The 12,920-nt window shown below is 41.6% G+C and overlaps 2 protein-coding genes across 8 annotated transcripts in view; both read right to left on the bottom strand.

Moving 5' to 3' along the window:
* The window catches only part of LOC103289170 (cytochrome b5 reductase 4), a 66,688-nt gene extending 61,681 nt beyond the window's left edge, over positions 1-5,007 (bottom strand). For all 7 annotated transcript variants that reach the window (XM_008145048.3, XM_028128083.2, XM_028128224.2 and 4 more), the window contains exon 1: positions 4,784-5,007. In XM_008145048.3, the coding sequence (XP_008143270.2) occupies positions 4,784-4,858 (75 nt within the window). In that variant the 5' untranslated portion in view covers positions 4,859-5,007. The remainder of the gene's footprint in view (positions 1-4,783) is intronic.
* Positions 5,008-7,421: 2,414 nt separating this feature from the next.
* Positions 7,422-11,476, bottom strand: RIPPLY2 (ripply transcriptional repressor 2). The gene is made up of 4 exons (XM_054722574.1): positions 11,367-11,476; positions 11,103-11,181; positions 10,728-10,783; positions 7,422-7,569 (listed from the first exon to the last, which is right to left on the bottom strand). Exons 1-4 carry the CDS (start codon positions 11,474-11,476, stop codon positions 7,422-7,424), a joined length of 393 nt encoding a protein of 130 aa, XP_054578549.1.
* Between the last annotated feature and the right edge of the window lie 1,444 nt (positions 11,477-12,920).

Genomic DNA, 12,920 nt, shown 5'->3' with positions numbered 1-12,920 from the left:
CTTCCCTCCTGCTGCTTGCCTTCAGGCTACTTCATTACTCTTATTCCCATTCAAAAGAATAAGAAAATGCAAATCTAACAATTTTACAAATATTCTTTACAGCTTTAGGAGACTGTCAAAATCATTTTCTTACAACTAGAATTATAGACAGAACATTATATAAAATTCCTGGGCTATGAGGCAGGGCTTAGAAATTGTGTCACACAAATGTTCATCATAATGGTAACATGAACAGTATTAATCATGGAGTCAGAAAACAGCTTTTGGTCCTGGCTCTGTCACTAATACATTATAGTCACTTACCAATTTGGACCAAAATTTCTTTGCCTTAAAAATCAAGAGAGATTTGATAGAAGAAAATATAAACAACTGGCTAAAATTGTTTTTTTTTGGATTGTCAATATACACAGAACAGTGGAAATCACTAGGCAGCAATTAATTTTCTAAGAATCCACTGAAAAACAAAGGTTATCAAATAATGGAAAATAACACTGTAACACTATAGGGAAGGGACTGACAAATTGGCCCATGCCTGTTTCCATATAGCCCTTGAGCTAAGGATAATTTTCACATGGGTGGTGGTGAAGAGACTGAATCCTTATGTGGCCCTCAAAGTCTAACATATTTATTATCTGGCCCTTTGCAGAAAAGTTTGCCTACCCTTGCCCAGAGGATTTATAACAGGATACTTGGTTTCTTGTGTGTGTGTTTGTGTTTTTCCCCAAAATAAATTTTCAAAACTTTCAGATGAGAGGTCTTTATTAGTGTTCTAACCAGTTAAGACAACCCAGTAGAAACTTTCAAGACATCCCTATGGAGTAGGACTACTATCTAAACTTGTATAACTAGTTTGTAACATGGGACCAGAGGGATGTTTAATGTAAAAGCAGACACATTCAAGGAAGTTTATTGTTACAGACTGAATGTTTGTGCCTCCAGCCAAATCCTTATGTTGACATCCTAAACTCTAATGTGATGGTAATTAGGAAGTGAGGCTTTTGGTAGGTGATTTGGTATTAAAGACAGTGTCTTCATGAATGGGATCAATGTCCTTATAAAAGAGGCCTGAAAGAGATGCCTCAGCCCTTTGAAGACAGGGGAAAAGTCAGCTATGAAACAGGAATGAGGCCTTTATGAGACACAGAATTGGCCATTGGCTGGTGCATTGATCTTGAACTTCCCAGCCTGCAGAACCGTGAGAAATAAATTTCTATTGTTTATCTGCCTCCTAGTCAATGGTATTTTGTTATAGCAGCCAGAACAGGCTAAGACATGTATATAGCTCACTTTCCTGAGTCATACCTATTTTAGGCATTTATTTACCCCCAAAATAATCAAGTTTACAGGTCTATGGTGCCTTTCCAATTTTACATTCCTTCCTATCAACCTACATCGTCTCATCCTTACCATCACTGAATCTTTCTAGGTCTTTTGTTCCCAATAAACAAAGTAAAGTGTAAGATTATGATCTTTCCCATCCCAAACCAAATTCACTTGTTTCTCTTATCTGTGTGGATTCCATACTCTACATCAGTGATGGGCAACCTTTTGAGCTTGGGTGTGTCAAACTTCGCCAAAAAACTGAGCATAACTCGGGTAGTGTGTCACTTTGAGGAAAAAACTAACTCCAAGACTCTAGTCGCAAATGTTTCATCCTCAGGAGCAGCAAATGTTTCATCCTCCGCATGCGGCCGCGTGTCATCAGAAATGGCTACGCGTGTCAGTGCTGACACGCATGTCATAGGTTTGCCATCACTGCTCTACATGGTAGTTAAAAGCAATCTTTTGAAAATGCTAAATCTAATCACGGGCCCTCCCTCCTCCTTTGGTGGCTCCCCACATTACCTTATAATGATGTCTCTAAATTTCCTATAGTGGTTACCTCACTAGCTCCATGGTTTAACTTTTGCTCCTTCCCATTTATATGTTTTAGCTAAATGGGAAAATGGAAACAGACTCCTTGACTGCAATGAAACACTTGCTCCATGCCTGGATCGATCACCCCACTCCACCGCAGACATTATTTCCTCCAGAAGCCTTCTCTGACCCCAACTTATCATAACACACTATTGCAGTATTTATGGCATTTATAACTGCCTGTTTACTAGTCCATGCAGCCTACTAGACTAAACTCCTTGAAAATAGAGACCTATCTGTAGAATAAGGTAGGTTCTCAGTAAATATTTATTTACTAGTGTTAGTAGAAATAATAATAGCTATCAAATATTGAGGGCATACTTTAGCTAGGCACTATGCTAAGGGTTGTACACAACAATCCTTGATATTTAAATAAAAGATGAGAGGTATTTAGTTACATTTAGTGAGTGCTTTCAGTATACCAATACTGTGCTAAGAGAAACATTATCTCATTTAATCCTATAAACAACCCTATAAAATGGGTACTGTCATTCCATTTACACCTGAGTCAAGGAGGTTAAGTAGTAGAGCTGGGAAAAGAATCTGGGTCTTTCTCATTCAAAAGTCTGTGCTTGCCCAGCTGGTGTTGCTCGGTGGTTGAGCATCGTTTTTGAGACTTCGGTTTGATTCCCAGTTGGGGCAGATGCCTGGGTTTTGGGCTCGATCCCCAGTGGGAGGCATGCAGGAGGCAGCCAATTGATGATTCTCTCTCATCACTGATGTTTCTTTCTATCTCTCCCTCTCCCTTCTGCTCTGAAATCAATAAAAACATTTTTTTTAAAGTCTGTGCTTTTTAACTATTATGATATACAACCTCCCCAACTAGGTTCTATTTCTCAGTCTACCCATTTCATACAATCCTGACTCAGCTTCTAACATGTTCAAGAGTAGCTTGTTTCACAAAGAAAAAAAACAAAAAACAGTCTTAGCTTCCCTTTGAGTTGCACAATAATCTTATTTTGTTCTCTTTTTGGACCCAAAGATTAACCTTTACCATCACCACCTGTGAATCTTTTGTCTTTGCCTCTAAATTGTCTCCTTTAAATGGATATTGAGAAAATGACTAGTAGTTTAAATGGAGAAGGGCAGAAACTTATAACCTAATTCATAAATTCTTTCTCTGGGAAAACAGACAAGAGAGTACAGTTGGGACCAGGTGGATCACTGCCTGGATGAGGAAACAGTGACACAGCCTGTAAGCTGAAGATTTATTTTATAGTCAGAGCACACAAAGCAAAACAAGGGGAGTGGTCAACATGTTTACAATGTTCTTGCTAGTTTCTTACTCAAGCCTTGTTTTGTCAGCACTTGCTGCACCTCCCACAGCCCATTAGCTACCTATGAACAAGGGAGGACTATAAGGTCAAGCTTAATTGTGCTAGGAGGGCTCTGCCCTCCAAGCTGGGACTTGTATGTGGCTCTGCCACAGGTCAGTCAGAGGCTTGACCCTATAGCCGCTCCCTACAGCTTAAGAAGAGAAACAGGTCAAATATCAAGGAAGAGGGGGCAAATAATTAAATGGCTGGATGACATGTGGAGCAATAAATTAAAAAACCACAGCCACAGAGTCACATCACATCAAGCCTGTAAGATCTAAGGCAACATTCTTCACCAGATTCCTTTTCTGTGAAATGGAGATAACAAATACATGCACTTCATAGGATCATTGTAAAGATTAAACGGGTTAATACAAGTAAAGCAATGAGAACACTTAGAACATACATGGCCATCAGTAAGCATTGAATAAATCTCGGCTGTACTATTATTATAGTTGGGTTTACAGACTTCTGAAAAGCTAATGAAAGCTACATATCCCTGAATCCATAATTCAGATCTAGAGTCAAACTCCAGGTCTTAGTGGAGGAAAAAAAAAGAAAGGAGGGAGGGAGGGAGGGAGGGAGAGAGAGAAGGAGAGAGAGAGAGAAAGGCAGTGAAGTTCCCAAATGATGCTAAGACCCAAGAGCCCAGAAATGAAAAAGGAGTGGTCCAAGCAGGTGGAAGTCTCAAAAACAAAACACGATGTGGTTACAGAATGAGGAACCAACTAATAACAAGAGCAAGCAATTCATGTTGCAATGAGCAAAGGGGACGATTTTATTAAGTTTTGCAAATGTAAAATACATTTGTATTCCACCTGTTGTTAACAGTAACTATGTTCAACAAAAACTTAAAGAGTATATTCACTTCAAAGTCATCAAGTGTTATCAGTGGAAAAGGCAGTGGTTAAACACACACACACACACACACACACACACAACAAAAACAACAAACAACAACAAAAAACTGAAGTACCAGGGGAAGAAAGAAGGGCAGTAGGACTTCAATAAGTCTCCGTAAACTGGAGGTTTGCAGACCTGTGGTCTCCCTTCTCCGATCTCCCCTAGCTCGGGGAGCCCCCACCCCTGCAGGGATAGTCACGGGTCACTGTCGCCACCGCCCAACCTTTCCCTTCCGCTGGGACCCCACATCACTGAGAACTCCCTCAGAGAGAGAACAAAAGCCCAGAGAGGAGGATAGGTTGAGGGAAGAAAGCTAATCCTCAGTCCCTATAATCAGGAAGCACAGAGCCAGGCCTATCGGTTACCCCTGAATTTAGTTCGCGGGGAGACTTGGAAGAAGGGGACTGACAGAACGAGATAAAGGCTGGGAAGAAAAGCGCCTCGGAGGTGAGAGGGAGGTTAGGAGAGTTCGAGGGCTGGAGGCAGCGTGGGATCAGGAAGAGGTTGCCAACTAGGAAAGGAAGGGCCGAATGTGGGAACTGGAGGTGGGAGAGGGGAGGAAGCGGAGGATGGACTGTGCGGGAACACGAAACGCCCGCGGGAGGCAAGCGCTGAGCCGGACCCGTCCGCGGGTGTCAGCCGCTTACCTTGCTACGCCCCCCGGAGGCGACGCGCTGCTGCGAGCTGGAGGCTGGAAAGGACTGGGACGGGATGTTCAGCATCCTGGACCCCTGGCCCGGGCCCTGCCTAGGGTCCGCCGCTGGACGGGATCGCTCGGCTGGACCCCTCCGGGGTTACACCTCCCGCTCCGGCTCCCAGGCCGGGCAGAGGCCAAGCCCCCGACCCACTTCCGGGGTCGCCCGGGGTGAGGCGCGCCATGACGCAGCACGTCGAGTCGCGGAGGGCGGGGCCAACGTGACGGACAGGGAGTTAGCCGGGGAATCAGGGGGAAGTACGCATGCTCCGTTAGTTCTGCCTGAACTTCAGCACCTCAGGGACGTGACAGCTATTCTGCTTAAGATAAAAGAGTGGAACTGTTCCTTAGCCTTGGTGCTGACCGAATCTAAGACCAAATGCTTGCAGACACACCCACAAGTGTCTGTCCACTGTTAAACAAGCACTAGCATTATACAACTTAGAATTTTGATTTCTCTGAAACCCTCTCCTCTAAGGCACCAAGCTGTACAGGAAAGAGAAGCTTTAAAAACCAAGGTGTCAAGTGCAAACAGCCACTCCTGTGGGGTGAAGAGAAACTTCACCTTTAAGAACCCTTGCTAATGACTGACATTATGAGTCAAAGGCGTTAGTAAAGTCTTCTGCTCCATTCACCTGTTCATGAGTTTTTCCTCTTCATCTAACTTCCTGCCTTCCCTGAAAGATACAAGGAATTGTATACTGATGCAGCCCACCCCCAACTGCAGTATTTAAGAGTCAGGTTTCATTTGGATGCCACCTCTGCACTAGAGCGGCCTTATGCAAGGTACTTTAGTATATCAATGCCTCAGTTTCCCATCTGCATAATGAATTTATGTTTTAGTAAGGATTAAATAAGATGATGTAAACTACATAATACAGTGCCTGGTTAAAGGAAGGCACTCAAACGTATCATTGGGTATGTAAATTAATTTGTATTTTCTTGAATTCTGAATGCATGGTATCATATAAATATGCACTCTTTGGTGGCACCCAGCTTTTTTCATTCAGCATGATGATTTTGAGATACATCATATTATTGTGGGGGGATAAGGACACATATGTAATACCTTAATCAATAAAGAAAAAAACAAAGGAAGGCACTCAATAAATGGCAGTGGTTCTTCATACTATTCCAACATATCGGTGAGAAGCACACATACCACGCAGGTAAACAAGTCTTTAAGTCTCAAGGTTTCAGATTGGAGACCTGGTGAGTATTTTCCTTGGGGAACACACACATCCTGAGAACAGAATGCAGTGAAGGGAGAAAGTTTTCAGAAGAATATAGTTCTAAATAACTCTCCACAGCCTCATTCCATTAATAATTTTTCCTGAGTGTGAACTATGGTTTGAACTTGCCCTATTTCAATTGCCTTGTCCTTAAAGTGCCTGTAAATTAATGTCTGTCATTTTTTTCTTCAGTTAGAAGGGAAAGTGAGGGAATATAAGTAGCCATTCAAGTAAGAGGCATTTCTTAGCTAGGTAACCAATCGCAGACCTTTACCTCTGCCTATTATCATTCTGAAATATTGCAGAAGCATTCTTTATTTGCAATTGAAATGTTTATTGTGAAAAAAAATTGTATTTGAGCTAAAAGGAACTTCATTCATTACCATAGTTTATTCTGTTACCTTTATCTTGCAAAGTACTCTTTTTCTCTCACATTAAAAGAGTTGTATTCTTCTATAAATATACTTTAAAACACTAATCACTAAGAATTTCTTATTTCTCTTTCCATAAGAAAATGATTTCATGAGAATATCAGAGCAGAAAACTATAGCAAAGGAAAGTGATGTTGTTGGAGAATGTTTCATATCTGCCCAAATTCTCCCTTGGACAGAAAGTAGAAAAAATACTATCAAACTCTGACCTTTTGGCTGCCCTTTTTAGACTCCATTTAAGTAGTGCCCATTTAGACATTTTAATTCTGGGGATTCCTCAATGTACTGCCATAAGTATTGAACACCCATGCTATTTTACTACTGGATTTAAAAACAGCAGAATAGTATTAAAGAGAGAATTACTTGACTCATCATTCCTTTAAAATGCCTAAAATTTAATAGTCCTGACACTAATTCCCATTCTCAATTACAGACAATGATTTAAAATGCTTTTCACCATCTGCTAGCAAATACATAATAATAATGTGTAATTGGGACATAAGGTGATTTTCTTCATTATCAAATAATATTCATCTGTAACTATAATATCCAATGGAAATCAATAGGAAATAGCAGATGTTACAAGATTTAGTTTGAAAATATTGTCATTCTATGCAAAAATATAACTAAATATTTGCAAAATTATTACTAAAGTAAACTTCATAGTTCGAGATCAAAATGATCTTTTGTAAGCTCCAAATGTTTACAGTACAATCAAGATATTTGTAAATGGCACCTACTTTTAAATTCCAGCATTGAATAACAGTGTAGGGATTTTTTAAAAAGGCCCAACTACTATAGTACTTACAAAATATTCATTTTATTAATAATTTACATACAAATAAATAAATTTAAAGAATTATGATACATTTGCACACTAAATTTAAATCCTACAAATGCTTAATATTAGCAAAAGTAACTAATCAGATTAATTTTCACAGATCAGTTCCTCAATTTCATCTTCACTATCAGAATCTTCATAAAATGAAATTGTGGCTTGAATTGGAAAATTTTTCAGAAGAGCTTCTGCTTCTTGATATAAGTAATCATAACATTTTGATTTTGGCCAAAATAGTCTGAAAAAAGCAGACAACATAATACACTTTATCTTTTTTATATTTAGAATCCTTATACTCATGAAATGCTCAAAGTCAAGAACTCCATGTATTTTTAACAATTGATTTATGCCTTTATACACAGTCTTAAGATATAGGTTTAAAAGTGCTACTATCACAGCTTTCGTGGAGTCTACTTGCCAAAGTATCAATAACTGGTTGATTATTTTAAATATTTATCCAAGTTGTAAATTGAGTCAAACAAATTCACACTGAACCCTGTGTAAACCTAAGATCAATATTTAGCTTACTTCAGGCATTATAGATATATTTATTCTTTAAAAAAACAACACAGGCTTGTCTTCCAATTTCCAAATTTCTTAGGGAAAAATTGAATCCTACCATTACATTAAAAATTCTGACAGACAATTTAAAAAAAACACACAATAAAATGTTATGCCCTTACACAGAGGCAGAAATTACCTAGAATCTTGCTTAAAGCTCACTCATTTAACTCTTACAGATGTAGCCAATGTAAGTTTAGAAAAGTACAAAAAGCAATATTTTTAAAAGTTTGCTTATGCACTCACAACTTGAGGTACAGCAAGGCTACCTCTGAGCCCAATCTTGAGCCCATCTCCCTTCCCTTTCCCCATCCAATTAAATTTGGGACACCATATGGAGAATGAGAATGACACTGGTTTCATACAAATAATTCGCATGTAAACATGTTTATCTCAGAATTTCAAATTTTTGAAAAACACCAAACTTGCCATCTAATCTATTATTTTTCATCCAAGGAAAAGAAAAGAGGAGGTATAAGGCTGAATGCCCAACAACAGCGTAGTCATTTCAGTGTAAATAGCCCCATGAACTCATATAATAGAGTGATTCTAACAAAGAGATGGTACATTATGCTCAGTATACTCTATTTTAAAAGGCAAAAAAAAAAAAATAGGCAATGTAGTTTATAACTGTTTTTAGCAATGTGGTAAAAATAGTTTACAATTTTGATGTCAAATTAGTAACCATTAATAATGCAGTCATTCAATAAATATTTCAGTGCCGGACATACTCATAATTCAAAGAAGAATAAATCACAATCCCTACCCTCAAGAAGTTGACAATTGAGTAAAAAGAATTAGAAACACACAATACTACTCAAGATAGAAAATTTTAAAAGTAAAATAAACTTAAGTACAAACATAATTCTATAGTAGTTCAGAATAGGAAAGAATTGCTTGTATATGAAACAAATTGATTTTTTAATGTGTTACTGGAATTGGTCAACCCAAAGAATGTTGTTTAATTGTTATCATATCCTCCCCAGAATTTCTCACTGGCCATTTTTCTTCCAGGCACCCCATACGTTCCTGAATTCCCCCTTCTGAATAAGTCTTCTCTGTCTCCTTTGTGGAGCTTCTTTCTCTGTATACAGGTTAGGTGTTGGCCTTCCCCCATGGTTTTATCACAAGTGATCATCTCCCCTCTTTGACTCCCCAGAATGACCTGACCCGCTGCCATGATTTCTCCAACTGTTCATTTACCAAAACTCCCAAGTCTGCCTTTCCACTTGAGAACTTGATGGTGATTTCCAGAATTACATATGCAGTTCCCTAATGGACATTGCCACTGGGATGCCCCATAGGCACATTAAATACCATAAATGGAAAACTGGACCCATTAGCTTGCTCCCCAAATCTGTTTTAGCCCTAATTTCTAATATAGTAATTCAGCATTCAACCTGGTCATCAGCCACAAACTTGAGGGCCCTTCTGTCTTTTTACCTCTTCTTCATCTACCATATCCAGTACATTATAAGCCTAAATCTACTGTCACCTAGGTATACCCTAAACTCACCCAGTCCCATTCCACCTCCAAAGCCTGAGAATGGCTCCTTATCATTCTTGTCTGAACAACGGCAATGACTTCCAATTTCACGTTGGTGTTCTAAGACTACTAGTATATACCATTTCCTCTGTGATTTTTCTGAAATATAAATCTAATCACACGACTCTTCTGGTTAAAATCCTTTGAGTAATCCCCAATACTACCTACAGGATCAGGACAAAACTCTGCACCAAGGTGCACAAGATCTGGCCTCTGGCTTCCTTGCTGGAATGACCACAGCTCCACACACCCCAATTCCAGCAACCTGATGCTCCCAGAGGAGCCATACTGTTCCATGACCCTGTTCTCTCTCTCTCCCTCTGCTGTTTCTTCTGGCCCTGCCTTCCCCACCTACAAACATTTGGCTAACTTGAAGACCACAACCTATAATACACTTCCCTGACTCTTCCCCACTCCCAAGACAGAGTTAGGCACTTCATGCCCTGAAGTGTAACACTAACCAAATTGAACTCTCTCACAACACTTCCCAGGGGGCCCTGATTATTTTTTTCCTGTGTCCTGCGCTAGTGCTAGCACATGGTAGGAAATCAAGCAACGTGTTATTTATAAACACATACACATTTTACAAACATCATATAGCTCTTCTCCTAACAGCTCTCTGAAGCAGGCAAACTGCAAAATTAACCTTTCACCTGAATAAAAGCTACAGAGAATCCTACAGAAAGGCTGACTTCCTGTGATTAGAATAGGAAACTAGCTCCTCATTGTTATGCCCTACAACCTGTGATCCCTTTTATGACCCTTAGGGACCTTTAGAATTTTCATCACATTTCTATTTTGTCCTCTGGCGGCAAGCTCACTTTGCTCCATTTGCTAGAAAACTGCAACTGTGAACATCTTTCTTCCTCCTGGTTTGCAGGAGAATGAGAATATACTAGTATACACTTTGCCTGGCGTGAAGTCAATTGCATTCGGACCCCTTGACCTTAAAAAACAAACAAACAACTTTTGCAGGCGCACGATGTCAACGTTCAACTTTTACTGTATCATCATTCACTTTCCCTATTTATACAATATTCCTTAAGCTTTTACCGAGTGTGCGCTGATTAACAGTTCTTCTAAGTGAGAGTGTGAGCGCCTTACATTTTTCAATTCGATGAGTAAAAGACCCCTGGGATTGGGAAGACAAAGTAACCTTGAAGATACCACCTGGAGGATTTTCCAATAGAGAAACTGCAGGACCAGCTGCTGAGCTGGGCCGTGCAAAGTCTCCGGCTCTTTCCAGGGGCTGGAGCAGCAGGAGACCTTAGGTTTGGCCTGTCACTCACCTGACTGGGTGCCTGTATCGCGAAAGCTTTCCAGAGGCTTCGGTCGTCCTGGGCATCTGGGGACGTAAGGAGATGAATCAGAGTTATCATTCACCTTTTTCTAGAATCTGGGAACTCGCGCGGCCAAGCGTTCCTCGCGCCCTCAGGGAATGTGACCCCAGGGCTCTCTGCAGCCTCGCTTTTGGCCCGATCCCCGTGTCGCAATGGCTCTCGCCTCATCAGCACCAACACGGCCACGGGTAGGAGGACCACCAGCAAGCGCGATCTTAAGCGAGGGGCTGGCCGGGCGCGTGTCTCCCTCGGGCCGGCGTCCCCAGCCCTGGAGAACCACCTGCGCCCCTCGGAGGCGCGGCCAGCCACGCGCGGCTCACTCACCACCTCCTCGGCGTGGTGCGGGTCCTCCTCGTCCTGCTTTCCTCGTGCGTCAACCCACGGTCTCCAGAAGCCTCCGGATCTGCGGAGTGGGGAGCAAAGGCGCGCAGAGGAGACGTGAGCCCCGACTCGGCAGAACCGATCGCCGCCGAGCGTGGGCCCCGGGGAGTGGCGGGGAAGGGGAGTGGAGGGCGGGGGCGGAGAGGAGGAGCTGGAGAGGCTTGGGCTGGACTGGAGGGATGCGGTAAAGGAAGTGCGGGGCGGTACCCAGAGTCCGCGCTCCCGGGCCGCGCGGGGCCGTCGGGGGCCGCGGGCTGCAGGCGGCAGCGGTGCGCGCACTCGCCGGCCCCGCTGTCCGCGCGCTCCGCGGTCTCCATGGCGCAGCGGGCCCCCGCCAGCTCGCGGGAAAACCTGCCCCTTCACAAACCAGGCCCGAGCCCCGCGCGGCTTATATAGCCTCCCCAGGCCTGCTGCACATTGAGAGGTTCGCTCCCTCTCCGCCCCTCTCTGCCCTGCTCGCCCGCAAAAACAAAAAGGCTGCGCGTGAAGGCGAAACGGGCTGAACCCGGGTGTGAACGCGTGCAGCTCCCAAATGGCCCGGGAAGCGGTTTGTCGAGCGAGTGTTAATCGCCCTGCACACATGGCTGCGGAGAGAAAAACAACATTCGCCCGAGCAGCCAATTTCCAAGTGAAAAGATTAGGAGGGGATAAAATTAAGTGATTCTACACGTTTTGTGTATTTCTGCAAATGGGCCAAGTGGCTGGTAATTAATGCTTGACTCGCCCAGGTCTCAGGGCTGTTTGGCCTTTGGCAAATGAAACTGGTTCTGCACCCCGTACTGGAAAAATGGGATGCGAATAAATGAAAAGGAATGGCCTTAACTTCTCTTTCCGGCATAATACAAGATGGGTGAATGAATGGGCCCCTTGTAAAAAAGAATATCTGTGTTCAGACATCTGCCTATTATTATTTGAAGATATAGTACGAAATTCAGAAGAGATAAATTGTACAACCTTAACTGTTCTAGCCAAGAGGGCCAGAAATTGGAGTCATAATACAATGTCGTGATTTTTCCCAACATATTATTAGTCCCCTGAAGATAAGTCTTGAATTTTATATACAGAATTCTGTCTCTAGTTGGCAATTTGTCACTCCGTGATGATTAGAAAATTATTTTGTGGAGGTAGAGTATGTATAGAATGATAATGATATCTTGAAAGTTATGATATGGGGCAAGTTAGTCAACTTCTCTGTGACCTGTTTCTCTTGTTTAAATCACCCCTCACTTACTACAGAGGTCCCTTACGTGTGATAAATAAGTGCTGTGCTTCAAAGGAAAGATGATATATAAATGCCATATTTTTCCAAAATGTTTTTAAATATCAGAGCTGACTTCCTCTTAAAAGTTGTAGATAAAAAATAAACTTTGAATGTAAGTATGGTGTCTCTGCTATTCATTCAGTTACAGGAAAAGAATCCATTGGGTTAATATCTAAGGCCTATTAGGAAGGTGAGATACGGTTTGCTTCATATAATGGAATCTGTAGTGAGAGGTACTTAGTGTCTGTCTCAATGCCCTAGAACAGTGATTCTCATCTCATGGCACACATAAACTACTAAAATTTTATGGCACACTAATAAATATATTTTTTGCCAATCTAACAAAAAAAAAATAGGTGTAATTTTGATTCATTCACACCAGATAGCTATTGTTGTGTTGGCTGTTGTCATTTTTTTTTAAATTTGACAATCTAAAGATAAAGAGGTCAGTGCCCCTGACTAAATAGGCACCGACCTCTTTATCTTGCACTCTATTAACA

Source organism: Eptesicus fuscus, chromosome 10 (genome assembly GCF_027574615.1).
Source record: "Eptesicus fuscus isolate TK198812 chromosome 10, DD_ASM_mEF_20220401, whole genome shotgun sequence".
Taxonomy (NCBI): domain Eukaryota; kingdom Metazoa; phylum Chordata; class Mammalia; order Chiroptera; family Vespertilionidae; genus Eptesicus; species Eptesicus fuscus.
The sequence above is the reverse complement of the archived record's forward strand: the minus strand, read 5'-3'. Positions and strand labels throughout refer to the sequence as shown.